The sequence below is a fragment of the Pongo abelii genome, chromosome 12 (genome assembly GCF_028885655.2).
Source record: "Pongo abelii isolate AG06213 chromosome 12, NHGRI_mPonAbe1-v2.0_pri, whole genome shotgun sequence".
Taxonomy (NCBI): domain Eukaryota; kingdom Metazoa; phylum Chordata; class Mammalia; order Primates; family Hominidae; genus Pongo; species Pongo abelii.
In genome coordinates, this window is record NC_071997.2 from 70859626 (window position 1) to 70875642 (window position 16017).

Consider the following 16017-nt stretch of genomic DNA (forward strand, 5'->3'; position numbering starts at 1 on the left):
CCTCCTTTCTCCACCCCTCCCAGAGTTCAAAACAACTGGGTGTGCCCTCCCTTGTCCGAACGCAGCCCCCATCCGAAGGGCGGATCCTGATTCCCGCGGGCTCAGGCCCCCGCAGGTTGGCGGGAGCCGGTGGGGGCGGGCCGGCCGAGTCCGGGGGATGCAGAGCGAACGCTGCCGCGCGCCCCGATCAAACTCGCGCCGCCACCAGCTCACGAGCTGCGCCCCACCCTCTCCGTCACCGAAGGCGCCCAGCCAATGAGCGGGCGGGAAAGGCCGGGCCTGCGAACTAGGCACCGGGAGGGGGAGGGCCGCAGGGGGAAGGGAAGTCGAGAGCTCGAGGGCGGGCTGCGCTTGATTGACAGCTCGTTCGAACGAATCCTCCACGCGGCTTTCCTTCGCTCTCTTTTCTACTCATCCCTGCTCTTCGTCCCACCTCCTCCTCCTCCACCCCTCTCCTCTTGCCTTTCGACCCTCCCCACTTCCCCTCCCCCACTCTGCGGGCAAATCGCTGCTGAAAAGAGGCGGGGGCCGAAGCGGCGGGCTCGTGTGGAGCCTTGAGGTGGGATTGACTGGCGCTCGGGCCAATGACAGATAGACTCATGGCGCGGCTGTAGCTGGAACTGACCAATAGGAGGGCGGGCTGGGGGCGGAGGCCCAGGTTCCAAACGCTCCGCGGCGCCATGGGCTGAAAACTCAACCGAGATGGAATCTCCCAGTCTGAACCGGTTTCAACCGGTTCCGAGTTTGAGGCACTAGGAGGAGGGGGAGAAGCGGCTGCAGCGGCCGCGGCAGGAGCAGCGGGAGCTACAGCATCAGCAAGAGCAACAGTAGCTACAGCCCCGGCGGCGGTGCCTGTTCCAGTCTTTGCTGCTGCAGTCCGTGCAACCACCCAGAGGGGGAGGGGGGAACCACCAGTCGCTGAGGAACAAGAGAAGGGGGGAAAGTTTAGGCGAGCCTGGGGGGGGCCCAGCGCCGGAGCCGCGTGAGAGAGGGAGCCGTGTTTTGGTAGGGGGTAGTCGGACTGCAACTGGCAGCAGAGCGTCCCCCTGGCCGTGTGGACTCTACACCCTCTACTCCTGCCGCTTCTGCTGCTGCCTGTGGCTGGAGGGTCCCCCTGGGGCTGAATCTTTGGGACTTGACCCCGCTCCCTCCCCCTTCCCTCACTCTCAAGCCGGGCGGGAGCATTTATTCCCCAGATTAATTCCCCTTTTTTGGGGGGGGCGGGTGTGTGTGTGTGTGTGTGTGTGTTGGGGGGAAGCGTCCCTGAAATAGTAAATATTATTGAGCTCTTTTTGCCCTTTTCCTGTCCGTTTTTTTAATTTCCTTTTTTGAGGTGGGAAAACTGTGAAACCCACCTTGATTCGTCCCCTCTCCCCCCTCCCCACCTTCCCTCGCCCTAATCCCCCGACAAGGAAGGAAGGAGCAGTTGGTTCAATCTCTGGGTAAGTCGACTGTGTCTTCGGGGCCGAGGGTCGGGCGGCGGCGCGGCCGGGCGGGCGGGAGGAGGCCGGCGTGGGGCGCGGCGGCGGCGGCTGCCGCGAGAAGCGAGCCCGGGAGGCGGCGGGCGGGCCGGGGGCGCGGCGGGCCCACAGCGGAGCCTCCGATTGAATGGAGCCGCTTTTGCCGCTGGGGGATGGAGGCGGGGAGGCGGCCTCGGGAGGGGAGCGCTTGCTGGGTCGTTCGCGTGTGCGGGTGGCGGTGGAGGAAGGCGAGGAGCGTGGTAGTGAAGCGGGGCCCCGCGCGGGGTGGAAGGGCTTCCCCAGCCCGTGGGGCTGGGGAGAAGTTGGGGTGATTTCAGGAACATTTCTGTAAATTATTAGGAGTGGAAGTTTCCAGAAATATTTAGTGCAGCAGCATTGAAACGTCCGCCTGCATCACGTGGCCCCCTTGGTGGAGAGCTTGGGATGGGGGAGGGAGGGGCTGCCGACTGCCTGTTCCTCCAGCAAGGAAACTCGAAAGCTCTCCGGTTTTTTGCAGAGTGGCATGTGAAGTAGGAAAGATCAATTTTTCAGGGGCCTGCACATGGGATTCCGTCTTGTAGTTCCTTTTCAGGGGTTTGAGTGTGATAAGTTGGCTAAACCATTTACTGTTGGCCTTGTACAGTGGAGGATGCCCTGATTCTCCTTCATTCCGATGTCTGTGAGTTTGGGTTGGGTGGGAGGAAGTGGTGTAGTAGAGGAAGCATTCAGTACTGGCTCAGCCCGGACCTCCTGTGATCACGCCGAGGCCATGCTGCATAGAGAAAGGGGCGGTGAACTTAAGGCGCCTGGTCTAAATGCCTCCTCCGAGTATGGGCGGGGTGAGTGCGTGCTCCTGTGTGCTATAGTTAGAAGGGCTGCAAATCGGTTCGGGTGGGAAGCGGGAGGGGGAGGGCGGGCCCTAGTGAGGTGTGTTTCTCCTGAATGAAGCAGGCGATTGCCCACACAACCTAAGGAGCAGTCTTTTGCCTTGTAGCGACTTGTTTTTCACCTAGTGTGAAGTTATTAAGCAACGGTTATGATTTTCTGGGTTTTGGATAGGAACTGGCATTGGGGGTCACTTGTAGAGTCACATTATCCATTAAGCTGGATAATCCCTAGTGTATGTTATCCAGTGAGTGGATTTTAGGATTGAAGAGCCCAACGGGAATGAGCGTTCGTGGTTACACCTCTCTCACTATGGCTTGTTTGCTGTCTGATTGTATATCTTAAGTGTGGGACGCTGCTGTTAGTGGAAAGAATGTTTTGGAAGCGGTTTGATTTGGGGGACTAAATGTGCTTGGCATTGACCACAAAGCCGCCATTTCTGTACTACGTACAGTTCAGGAATAGGTAGGTCATTTCGAAGATACCCGCTGCTAGTTCTAAGGATGGCAAACTACTGTATTTAAATCCTTCTATTCTAAATCTCGTTTTTCACATCAGTCTAGTTCGGAGAATTCTATAAGAACAGTGTATTTGAAAGTGAAACTTGTAAGAGTCATTTTCTTAATCCTTTTTTGTTTTGGCATTCAACTATGGTAGGAGTAAATAGATGAAAAGTTTGTTCAATATTTAACCGAAGTATTTGAAAACTTTTGATACATAGATCTTGGTGCTTTGTGGACATTGCTTTTAAGCCTCAAATAATTAAGATTGCTCTGATCTTTTAAATTTTATGGTACTTGAAGGTGGAGGAGAGTTTACACATTCATTTGTGGAATATATATTTCCTCTCAGTATTTAGATCTTAAGGTTTTTTTGGTGTGTAACAAGTATTCTGCTGTTTAAAAACGTTTGTTTAATGCCTACTACAAAACATTTTGAAGTCTCATCAGTTTTGTCAATAATGGACCAATTCTTGAACTCCTAATTTCTTGAGTTTTACATTATTTTTACATCATATCAATCATAGGTGACTCATCTTTTGGAGTTATAATCTGTTGTAACAGACGTTATATTTAAATAAGACATTTGCATTAAAATTGAAATTGCTGCCATTATTGTTATGGACATTTTTAAGCTGTTATAGCCAGGAATTAACGCATTTTTTTCCGCCCTGCCAAGCTAGTTTGTCTAAATATAATATAAAGAAATTAGCTACTCATTTTCTGGTCCACGAAAGTTTCTAAAATGGGAAGAAGTGGAGATCTGACCTTGTTAGTTCTAAATACACTAAACTGGGGGTGCCATGGATGGCTTTCAGGATGTCCTGAATCCTCTATAATTGCATACAAAATCGTGAGTTTTTAAAAACTGGGTTAGAGCTATTGGTTCCTCAGTCTCAGGCATCTTAGACCCCAAAAAAGGTTAAGGACTACTGAATTAACCAGTTAGGTTTGAGTGGCATTGGCTTTGAAGAAAAGCAGAAGAAAGATATATTTTATAATTCTGGGCAACAAAAAAGTGGATGTGTGCCAGCATCTTAGAGTAGAATCCTCTTAAAAGGATAGCATTGCATATGAACTAGTAGGTTTTAACCAATACATATTTAGGCGAAGTAGCTCATTTTTCTGTTAGAATTCTTTTTTATTTGGGAATGGGCAAGCTTTTACGGCTTTTACCTTGCCAATGAATACCTGGAATTTAAGAAATCTTGTTAGGCATATTGCCTGTAAAGTTTTTTTTTCCTAGATCATATATTCAGTAAATATGTTTGTAGATGTAATTTCAATCCCCCAATTCATTGAGGGTTGAAACAATTTGAATGGTTTGAGTGTAGAAACTAAGTTATTTCTGTAGAGGCTAAGGGCATTTATACCAAGATATGTTAGACTTGTGGTTCCTGCTCACCATTGCTGTAGACGATAGGAATTACTGTATATCCACATTTTAATTTTTAACATCATGCTGTCTTTGTTTGTTTTTGAGATGGAGTCTCATTCTCTTGCCCAGGCTGGAGTGCGGTGGCGCATCTCGGCTCACTGCATCCTCCGTCTCCTGGGTTCAAGCAGTTCTCCTGCCTCAGCTTCCCAAGTAGCTGGGATTACAGGCGCCTGCCTCCATGCCTGGCTGATTTTTCTATTTTTAGTACAGACGGGGTTTTGCCATGTTGGCCAGGCTGGTCTGGAACTCCTGACCTCAAGTGATTCGCCCACCTGGGCCTCCCAAAGTGCTGGGATTACAGGTGTGAGCCACCACGCGCAGCCCATTCTGTCTTTATAGCATTATTTTCATAAAGTTAAGATAATGTGAAGTGAGCTTTTACTGAGTTATTCAGAAGACCCTACTTGGGAAGAAAAGAAAATCACATTCACTTGAACTTAATCCTACTTGCTTAAAAAGTTTTGACATCCAGATACTGAACTGTATCACGTTTTAGGACCATAAAATCCTAATAGTGGATGCATTTAAATAATAAGTTAGCATACTTTATAAATGCTAGTAGAATAGGAAAGTCTTTCTGGTGTATAAACTAAACACTAGAAAAGTTGAATGGACCATAATAATTTATGTAATTATCAAATAGCTAAGTAATGTCAGCTTTTGTTACTTGCTTTTACTATCTCAGTTTTTTGTAATTAAAGTCTCTAAAGTATTCATTAAAATATTTGTAATAACATGGTTGAAGTAAAATAACTTGTAGGAAGTTTTTCATAAATACCAAAACTTGATAGGCAGCTTCAATTTTTTTTCTTTATTTTCAGTAATCTATGCCAGCAATTATGACAATGTTAGCAGACCATGCAGCTCGTCAGCTGCTTGATTTCAGCCAAAAACTGGATATCAACTTATTAGATAATGTGGTGAATTGCTTATACCATGGAGAAGGAGCCCAGGTAAAGTAGCCAACCAGAACTTTATAACATTATGACAGTGTAACAGAGTTGTTGGGTTTAGAACAAAATTTTAAATTATCACCTTTAAAAAAGATATTCCATAGTTTGCATTAATTTGGAATTCTGTATTAACCATAATGAGAATTGGTTTGGAGAAAGAAATTGCATAATGTTTGACATGGTTAGAATGGGTTGTTTTGGAATATTATTCTTATACTTGTTTTGTCCTTAAGAGCCAAATGTTATTAAATACGTTGTAGGTATTAAAGGTTCTCTGTACTTTTATATATACTTAATATGTCTGGAGCTAATATGATTCTTCTACTTTTAAAACATTTACAGAAGTACTTCACAGATATGTTTGTTTAAATAAAAACAGGAATACCAAGTATTTTTATGTTAGTTGAATTTTGTGCACTTTTCAAAGTGGTACTGTTAATGTAGGGAATTATCTTAAACATAAACCAAGTTTTGATCAGTTTAAGGTTTTTGGTTTTTTTGAACCCAACTAAAAGGTGAAACAGAAATGTGTGTAAAATTTTAAATTGTATGTGTCACAAGAAAAAAAACTTGATTTTTTTACCTGTGGGGCCAAACTTTTTGAGACAGTCTCACTCTGTGGCCCAGGCAGGAGTGCAGTGGAGCGATCTCAGCTCACTGCAACCCCTGCCTCCTGGGTTCAAGCGATTGTCTTGCCTCAACCTCCCTGGTAGTTGGGATTACAGGCACACGCCACCATGCCTGGCTAATTTTTGTGTTTTTAGTAGAGACGGGGTTTCACCGTGTTGGCCAGGCTGGTCTTGGAACTCCTGACCTCAGGTGATCCATCCGACTCGGCCTCCCAAAGTGCTGGAATTACAGGCATGAGCCACCGCGTGCTGGCCCAAACATGTTTTTGAATGAGTAAAAAGTTCTGCAGTTGGGTCAGAAATCTTTTTTTTTTTTTTTTTTTGAGATGGAGTCTTGCTCTGTCACCAGGCTTGAGTGCAGTGGCACAATCTTGGCTCACTGCAACCTCTGCCTCCCAGGTTTTCAAGCAATTCTCCTGCCTCAGCCTCCCGAGTAGCTGGGACTACAGGCGCGCCACCATGCCCAGCTAATTTTTTGTATTTTAGTAGAGATGGGTTTCATCATATTGGCCAGGATGGTCTCCATCTCCTGACCTCGTGATCCGCCTGCCTTGGCCTCCCAAAGTGTGGAGATTACAGGCGTGAGCCACCGCGCCTGGCCAGAAATCTTTGAAGGTGGTTTTGTTGCCAGAACAGTAGATTTCTGGTTAGATACATGTTCAGCTAGTAGATGTGAGGTTACTTATATTGTCAAGATATTTGTATTTGCATAATTAAGAAACTGAGTGCCGGCCGGGCGCGGCCTGTAATCCCAGCACTTTGAGAGGCCGAGGCGGGCGGATGACGAGGTCAGGAGATCGAGACCGTCCTGGATAACACGGTGAAACTCCGTCTCTACTAAAAATACAAAGAATTGTGGTGTGGGGCGCCTGTAGTCCCAGCTACTCTGGAGGCTGAGGCAGGAGAATGGCGTGAACTTGGGACGCGGAGCTTGCAGTGAGCCGAGATCGCGTCACTGCACTCCAGCCTGGGCAACAGCGTGGGACTCCGTCTCAAAAAAAAAAAAAAAAAAAGAAAAGAAACTGAGTGCCATTACACTTTTTGAAAACATATAAGGTGGATGTAGTACTATCTTTTATAGGTAGTCCAAAAAGCATCATGTATAAATGTTTCCATTCCCTTATGAAATGCAGCAGTACTGCTTTTACTATAGTAGAAACTTGAAAAAGGGCCATGGAAGCGCTAAAAGTAGAAAAAATTACTCTGCAGTGATTCTGTAAGCTTGTTAGTCCAGGTTTATACTTTTAGGGCATTTTGATCAGTACATTATCTCCTAAAGCATTCTTGAAAGAATTAACCATCCGTATTTATTATCCCTGTCATTTAGTTGTTACTCATGCTATACATTCAACATGAAGCTTTAAGCTTCATTTCTTCTAGCATGGCTGCATAGAAAGCAGCTGCTTTTGGAGGAAGCTATGAAAGTAAGGTTGGGTTCAACTTTGAATGTAATATTGGAAGCACAGGTCTGTAGCCATTGGGAAAAAGAGCATTTAATTTTTACCGCATAGATTCAGCTACTAATACTGTTTAATCTTCGCACTAAGCTAGTTCACTACATCTAAAGGTATGATAAATAAACCAACATAGAGCAGTGTTCTTCATGGCTTGTAAGAGAATTAGTGGCCATTTTTGTAACTGAGAATATATTACAGTAATACTGCTTTTAATAATGTTTCATAGTATTAAGAAATTTAATGGTTTGTTTTAAAATTGACTTGTTAATAAAAAGTAGATTTAAGAAGTGTTTCTAAGTTTTTTTGTTTATAAGGACAATAGGTTAACTTTCCCAAAGTAAAAGGATTTTGTCTGCAGTAGTTAATAGATCATGTGACAAAATCAGTTGCGTAAAAATAACTAGCAAACTTATATTGTATTATAAATGAAGAAACAAGATTTAGAGCTTAAAGCTGGTTAAGGAGTCCTTTTGGTCTCCAAAAGTCTTATGTCGTTAGTTCAGTCTACTTTTTGTTTACCACCTCCTTGGGGGTCTTATTTCAAAGGAAAAGGAGTAGTAGTACTAGCGAGCTCCTGTAGTGGAAAATATGATTTTTAGTGTTAGATGTCTTAATTTGATTCTTGGAAGCTCTGTCTAGTCATTGCTTAAGTCCCATGTACAAATATGACCTGCCCTACAAGAGATTGGAGGGTTAATTAGGAGGTTTAAAAGCACCTATTACAGTGCCTTGATAGGTAGAAGGCACTCAGTTTAAAGGGTATGTTTAGCAGTATAATGAAAATGATTTAGCATATGTAATACTCATTGCTTAAAATTAAAAAAAAATTTTTTGCTACTCATAAAATATGCACTAATAATGACAAGAAAAGTTTATTATACTAATTAAGCTTTTAAAGTCAACTGGGAAAAAAAGCTGTAGGTAGTTTTTGTTTTTTTTTTAAAGGAATGTGTAACGTGGGGGAGGGGAAGAAATTATTTACAAGGGTGACTTTTAATCTGTAGACAGAACTTCTGCATACATGGTTAGTATAGTAGGATATTTAGCAGTGTAACATTAGGACTACCCTCTTCCCTCTGTTTTAAGCATTTTTCTATTTTTAGCCAAGTAGACAGCTAGAAAAAAGATGCGGGAAGAGTTGGATGTTTTCTCCAATGTTGTGTTCTGTTAAACATCTTGAACTCTATTGCTTAGCAACTAAAATGCTTTCACCATTCAGTTAGTAGCACAAGGGAGATGCTAGGTTTTCTCTCTCTCTAGTTTGCTTTTGTGTCTTTTTTTTTAAACCCCTGCTGGGGTTTTAAGTTTATAAAGAACATTATGTAAGAATGGTGGGATTAGAATACATTAGAATGCAAATACTAGAAGTAACATCAGAGAGTAAAATTACAACTAACAGGAAAGAATATTATTTATGTAGAGATTGATGTGAGTGGTGATAGTTTGGGAAGTATTTGATTCTGTGTAGAATGCTTATCACTTCAAAGCATCTGACAAAATAACTTGACCAAGTAACTTTTACTGTGTGAGGATCTTTGATACAACTTTTCCTCTAGTTAGATAAGGTTATCTAGCTAGATATTCTCAGGGAGAAGACCAAAACACTGCTAAAATGTGCTTTGGCACTAGATAACTCACATCATTATTCTTTCTGCCTTCTGTCATTTCTCGTATGACACATTATGCCCATCAGTCCTTTAATGAAATCAAATAAAAATGTGTATGATTGTATTTTAAAGTATACACATTAACTCTTCTAACCACAGACTCACAATGGAAGCAGGCGTCTGATCTTTTCAGGCAGCCACAGTGGTTCTGGTGGGTTTCTGGGTAGAGAACAACCATATAAGTTATTGAGTGTGTAGCAGTGTGTTTTGCTGATTGATGTATGGGATAGTCATGAATGTGGTATTGTATTTACTACCTGAGGAAAAGATCGTGATTAAAATAAAGCATCAAAGCCAGGATAAGCATATGATTTCTTTCTTTCTTTTTTTTTTTTTTGTAATGGGACAAAGTCTCCCTCTGTAGCCCAGGCTGGAGTGCAGTGGTGTGATCTCAAATCACTGCAACCTCTGCCTTCCGGGTCCTGGTTCAAGCAATTCTCCTGCCTCAGCCTCCTGAGTAACTGGGATTACAGGCACGCCCCACCATGCCCAGCTAATTTTTGAATTTTTAGTAGAGACGGGGTTTCACCATGTTGGCCAGGCTGGTCTTGAACTTCTGACCTCGTGATCCGCCCACCTTGGCCTCCCAAACTGTTGGGATTACAGGCGTGAGCCACGGTGCCCAGCCAAGCATACGATTGTTTTAAAAAGACTAGAATAAAAGCCAAGCTAAAGATTATAAGGTATCTTTGTCAGAAATGGTTGTAAGAGTGCTTCCTACCCTGTTTTTGATGCTTTATTGTTTATAACCATAGAATTAAACCCATGATAAAGTAAAGTATAAGAGAAAGGTAACTGACAGATTTTAAAGTCATCAAACTTTTTTCTTGCTCTGTCACACAGGCTGGAGCACAATGGCATGATCACAGCTCACTGCAGCCTTGACTTCCCAGGCTCAATCTTCCCACCTCAGCCTCCTGAGTAGCTGGGACCATAAGTGCGTGTCCCACCACATCTGGCTCATTATTAATTTTTCTTTGTTGCCCAGGCTGGTCTTGAACTCCTGGGATTACAGACATGAGCCACCACACCTGGTCCAAACTTTTTGCTTACAACTTTTAATAGAAATAGGTAAAAGAAATAGGAAGGATCTAATTGAGTTATAAAACAACCTTTAAAGATACAAAAGTGAAAAAGATTAAGCCATTGCTTTTTGTCAATAGAATTAAAAGCTGTTGGTAAAAATATTAATGTTGTATCAAAAACTTATTGAAATGAAAAAACTATATATGTATATATATGTATAAAAAAATGTCGACATGGCTGGATCTTAAAAACTGTCAAATGGAAAAAACTAATTGCAGGAAAGATTTTTTTTTTTTTGAGAGGGAGTCTCACCCAGTCACCCAGGTTGGAGTGCACTGGGGCAATCTTCCTGATTGATGGGCAATCTTGGCTCACTGCAACCTCTGCTCCCGGATTCAAGCGATTCTCCTGCCTTAGCCTCCTGAGTAGCTGGGACTATAGGCGCACGCCATCATTCCCGGCTAATTTTTGTATTTTTAATAGAGATGGGGTTTCGCCATATTGGTCGGGCTGGTCTTGAACTCCTGACCTTGTGATCTGCCCACCTCGGCCTCCCAAAGTGCCGGGATTACAGGCGTGAGCCATCGTGCCCAGCCTAAAAGATTTTTAAGTATACTATTAACATAAGATTTGGTAGCCATACAACCCTATTCATGAAATTTACACACATGCCATGAAAATGTGGACAGGAAAAGACACACTAAGTTCATGAAAGCCATTACTTTTTAAAGAAGGAACAAAGGTGTAATCCCAGCACTTTGGGGAGGCTGAGGCGGGGGGGTCACGAGGTCAGGAGTTCAAGACCAGCCTGGCCAATACGGTGAAACCCCGTCTCTACTGAAAATACAAAAATTAGCCAGGCGTGGTGGCAGGTGCCTGTAGTCCCAGCTACTTGGGAGGCTGAGGCAGGAGAATTGCTTGAACCCGGGAGGTGGAGGTTGCAGTGAGTCGAGATCCTGCCATTGCCCTCCAGCCTGGGTGACAGAGCAAGACTCCAACTTAAAAAAAAAAAAGAGAAAAAAGGAACAAAGGAAGGAAATGGCACTAGGGAAAGGCACAAAGATGACTTCCATAAACTTTAGTTATTTTATGTTAAAAAAAAATCTGATATAAGCACAAGATGATGACTACATAGATTAGTATTTCTGGGTTGCATGTTAAAAATATGAAAATAAAAACGGAAATAGTTTCCAAAACAAAGATTTTATATATGAAATTCGTGAAATTTCAGAATGGAGAAAGGATGGTTACAATAAATGTTAGGAGCCCTTTTTAAAGAGCCCAAAGGGTATGTAAGTATTTGGGATTTCTGGTTTTACTTAGACCTAGTTTTCAGCAGTCTTTCCATGAAATGTATTTTTGTATTTAGAGAGATCTTGGTAACTCTTGTAAAGCAGAGTGTCCTGCTACATTACATAACTTATCTAAGTAGATGTGCTTTTTTTTTGTTTTTCTAGAGACAGGGTCTCTGCTCTGTCACCCAGGCTAAGTGCAGTGGCACCATCATAGCTCAGTGCAACCTTGATTTCCAGGGCTCAAGTGATCCTCCCATCTCAGTCTTCTGAGTAGTTAGGACTATAGGTGCAAGCCACCATGCGCAGCTTTTTTTTTTTTTTGGAGAGTCATGGCCTTGTTACATTGCCTGTCACCTAGACTGGCCAGCTGGTCTTGAACTCCTGGCTTCAAGTGATCCTCCTGCCTCAGTCTCCCAAAGTATTGGGATTACAGGCATGAAACACTTCAGCTGGCCTAGATAAGAATTTTTATATTGTTTTTGGTTAATTTAAGTGCTGAGAACTCATTTGCTTCAGAATAGATCTTTGGTTGAAATGCAGTTCAGTTTTGAGACTAAAAAATAAACCATATTTACTCCCCAAAATGTTACTGTTTCAAATAAGTAAAATATTTGCACCTTTAAAGATTAGGAGTTGGCTGGGCATGGTGGCTCACTCCTATAATCGCAGCACTTTGGGAGGCCAAGGCAGGTGGATCACCTGAGGTCAGGAATTCAAGACCAGCCTGGCCAACATGGTGAAACCCCATCTCTACTAAAAATACAAACATTAGCCGGCTGTGGTGGCACCTGCCTGTAATCCCAGCTACTCAGGAGGCTGAGGCAGGAGAATTGCTTGAACCCAGGAGGCAGAGGTTGCAGTGTGCTGAGATTGCACCACTGCAGTCCAGCCTGGGTGATAAAGCCAAGACTGTCTCAAAAAAAAAAAAAAAAAAGATTAGGAGTCATATTTATATAATTTTATTTCTGTTTCTGTAAGGTCTAATTTTTGAATATTTCTGAACATCGATAATAGAATCTCTGTCCAATTAGAATTTGTGCCTTGCTCAGTAGTTTTCATTTTAATGAATGATTCAAAAGAACACATTAGCTTAAGTTTTGTTTTTTTTTTTATAATATTTTAGCAAAGAATGGCTCAAGAAGTACTGACACATTTAAAGGAGCATCCTGATGCTTGGACAAGAGTCGACACAATTTTGGAATTTTCTCAGAATATGAATACGAAAGTAAGCAAGTGGTGGTTTTAAAATCTGTTATTTCTTTTCTTCCAGTCATAAACTTTGAGGAAGGTATCTCATTTTTAGTATTAGCATTTGTTATTTCAAATCATTTTATATTGTTAATTTGTTTCAAAATTTAGTCTTAAGCATATAATTAATTCTTGCAAATAGTCCTAAGAATTATGAATGAAGTTTTGTAATGGGACTAGTATGCAAGGTGGCTTTTTTGGTTGTCTGATTTTGTTTTTTTCTTTTTAGAATATGTATACAGGTCTAAGTAGCATAAATTCTGAATGTTATTCAGAGATGAAACATAACATTAAGGAATTATTTTGGGCAAGTAATCAATATAATACAGGCCAGGCACCTCTGACACCAAGTTGTGTGGACAGCTTAAAACCCTACTCCATGGCATTGGGCTTCTAATGGGACAGCACTCAGTTTTTATTTACAATGGAAAATGTTATAACTCTGGTCCTTTTTTAAGTTTGAACAGAAGGGTTGATCAAAATGTGTTTTGTCTGTTTTAGGCTTGATGATTCACGCTTCTCTTTAAACTGCCTTAAAGTAATAAATACCATGGCATTCTGTTTAATACACGAAAGGTTTCCACTTGATATACATTGTGTTAAAACAGAAGATAGCCATATTCACATCTGTTTCTGAAACCAGACTTTGTTAATTAGCAGTTTTAAAATATTAATTAGTTTTGACATCTTGTAAATTTTAGGTCAAAAATACAGTCCAGAACTTCCTCAAAGTGCTAACCTTAAGTAACATAACAGTGTTTGCCTGTTTGCTTGCCTGGTAAATTTTGCTTTTTATACTGACAGACATTACTAATGTTTAAGTTGATTTATCAACAGTATTTTTAAAAACTCAAATTTGTCTTGTGAAAAATGAGATGATTAGAGGAACAGAAAGAAAGCAACAGGTAAAGAATTCTTCAATTTACATAAATTACAAATGATTTGGTGCTAAATTTATGCACTATGACATTTGGCTTTTATGCAATCATTTTTTTTTCTTTAAAGATGTTAACACTACCTGATATTAATCATAATGTTCCATTATGTTGATTGCTTGTAATAGGAAGAAAAGGGGTGTCTTCCTGTGCAACTGACACAGCTAGGCTTTGACGGCAGGCCTCCACAAGGTCTACCCTTTTGATTCCCTTTAACTGAATTCTGTTCATCAATTGTTTTTGTTTCATGGGCGGTGGGAGGGGAAAGGGGAATTCAATGCATAAAATAAGTATTTCTAAGGGCTCAGTAGAAATTTCTACCATAGGGATCATTTCATGCATTTATTTTTTCATTTAGTCTTTGCTGTTATCTGTCCCTCATCTTCATAACTCAGCAGTGGATTTCTCAAGTTTGGAGATGTAAGGCAAAAGTATAATTCTTTAGAATGTTTGGATTGTAGTGATTTATCATTGGCTTTCAGATTTGACTGTCACTTGAGATTTTTGAGCAAAAATACTAAAAAAAAAAAAAAAGAAAGAAAAAATTCCTTGAAGAGACAGGACCTCTGTTGCCCAGGCTGGAGTGCAGTGGTGTGATTATAGCTCACTGTAACCTCAAACTCCTGGGCTTAAGCGACATTTCTGCCTCAACTTTCTGAGTAGCTAGGGCTACAGGTGCATGTTACCATGCCTCGCTAACTTACCAATTTTTTTATAGAAGTGGGGTCTCCCTGTGTTGCTCAGGCTGATCTTGAACTCCTGGCCCTCCCGCCTTGGCCTCCCCAAAATGTTGGGATTACAGGCGAGGGCCACTTTGCCTGGCCCCAAATAACATTTTTTCAAAGGAATGTAAATTTTCTTTGTTTTAGTTTCATAGGCAAAGTCTTTATGTCTGGGAGAGATTGGATTTTAGGATATTATGGTTACAGATGTATTCCTCTGACCTAACCTGGGCAAAGCTTTTATTGGGCTCCCTGCTTCAACCCCCTTGGCAGAAAGATGAAATATGAATTGTATCTTCATCAAGCTTATGCTGCCTTTATACAGTTGTAGAAAATAACTACAGGTTAGTAAATAGTAATTTTAGGTAACAGTATCAAATAGGAAGAAGTAAATAAAAAAGAAAGGACAGTGTCTTTTCATTAAAAATGTAAACAAAAAGTTTGGTTAAATAAGATGAAGTTATCTTTAAGATTTTTATTTCTAACTATATTTATGGTGGGTTTTGTTTCTTAGTGTTTTAAAGGCTTTTTAATTGATTTTTGGCAAGAGGATACATTGTAAGCAGTGCATTGCTTTGACTTACTGAGTCTTAATCTGATTTTGTGCCTATAAAATTAAAGAAAATGCTTAGGGTAGCATGTTTTTAAAAGCTAATTACGAACCTCAGGCATTTGGACAACTCTCTTTTTTACGTATTTCTCAGACCTAGACATAATAAATAGATATGTTTTTAAAAGTGAACAGGTTAGAAAGCATCACTATTTACTGCTGATTATGAAACATTTTAATAGCATCAAATTTGTAATTTTAGAATTTTGCTTTGGCCTTGTTTTTCTTTTGAAAGTTTTTAAGGAATGTTCTGCAAATGTAGTACTTTAGTTGAAATGGCAAAATTTTCCTGAAAAGTGTGAAATGTTAAAATGAAAGAAAACAGCAAAAACATTCACTGTTTGAGCACAATGTAGTTTGGGACAGTCTATATTGTGCTTTGGATAAAATGAGCATTCACATGATCCCTTTGGTTGAAATACTAATGCTCCTATTTTATTGTGTAATGACTAACCATTTTAAAGATGAACTCTTATTCTCAGCCAAAACTTGCAATCTGAGGTTATATGTCTATATATGAATTAGTTTACCTTTCAGGTATTATAGCTGATTCTTCCCTAATTCTCAGTTGAAATGTACCACAACAGTTTTGTCCCTTTTCTTCCTCCTGCCTATCCACACTAATTGGTCATAGTAATTCAGGTAGTAACTCCTGGAGCTTTATAAATTATTATAAATATTGTTGACTATTTAGAGTGAGTAATCAGCAGGAGGGACAAAATGGCTTGAAAGTGGTATCTCTGTTTTTTAATTTTTTATACTTTTAGTTATAACTTTCAGTATTTAGGAAGAAATACCTGAAAGGTAGATACAGATTGCAACATGCGTTTGTGATTTTGACTGTGCACAAAAGTTTATCTTTAAATTAGTAGAAATAGCAACTATAAGGGTGGGGTTAAAATATAAAATAAACCCATGGGTTGTCTTGCTGCTCCTTAAGTAACACACCAGTGATGCTTGTAAACACTTTCTATAGAAAGTATCTGTGACAATACTTTAATATTTGGCCAAAAGCTTATAACTCCTAGAGGATGGTAGGAAGCTTGATAGCATCAAAGCTGCTAAATTCTTAGGAGCCTGTTCGTGTTAAAGTACGTGAGCCTATGAGCAGTCATTTATGCTGTGAATTCATATTTGGCTGCTACTTTTCCTTCGACAGATAAGCCTATTTGGCTGCTAAAGGGCTTTTTAT

The 16017-nt window shown here is 41.0% G+C and overlaps 1 protein-coding gene across 8 annotated transcripts in view; it reads left to right on the top strand.

Moving 5' to 3' along the window:
- The first annotated feature begins 309 nt into the window (after window positions 1-309).
- XPO1 (exportin 1) overlaps window positions 310-16017 on the top strand; it is a 60430-nt gene continuing 44722 nt past the window's right edge. Inside the window, exons 1-4 of one of the 8 annotated variants that reach the window (XM_054547510.2) lie at window positions 657-1442; window positions 5105-5236; window positions 12434-12535; window positions 13434-13463. In XM_054547510.2, coding sequence (XP_054403485.1) covers window positions 5111-5236; window positions 12434-12535; window positions 13434-13463 — 258 coding nt within the window. In that variant the 5' untranslated portion in view covers window positions 657-1442; window positions 5105-5110. Of the gene's footprint in view, window positions 1443-1683; window positions 2300-5104; window positions 5237-9551; window positions 9927-12433; window positions 12536-13395; window positions 13464-13621; window positions 13686-16017 lie in introns of those variants that run through there. The other 7 variants (XM_024242167.2, XM_063713413.1, XM_054547512.2 and 4 more) reach the window with 7 other exon arrangements.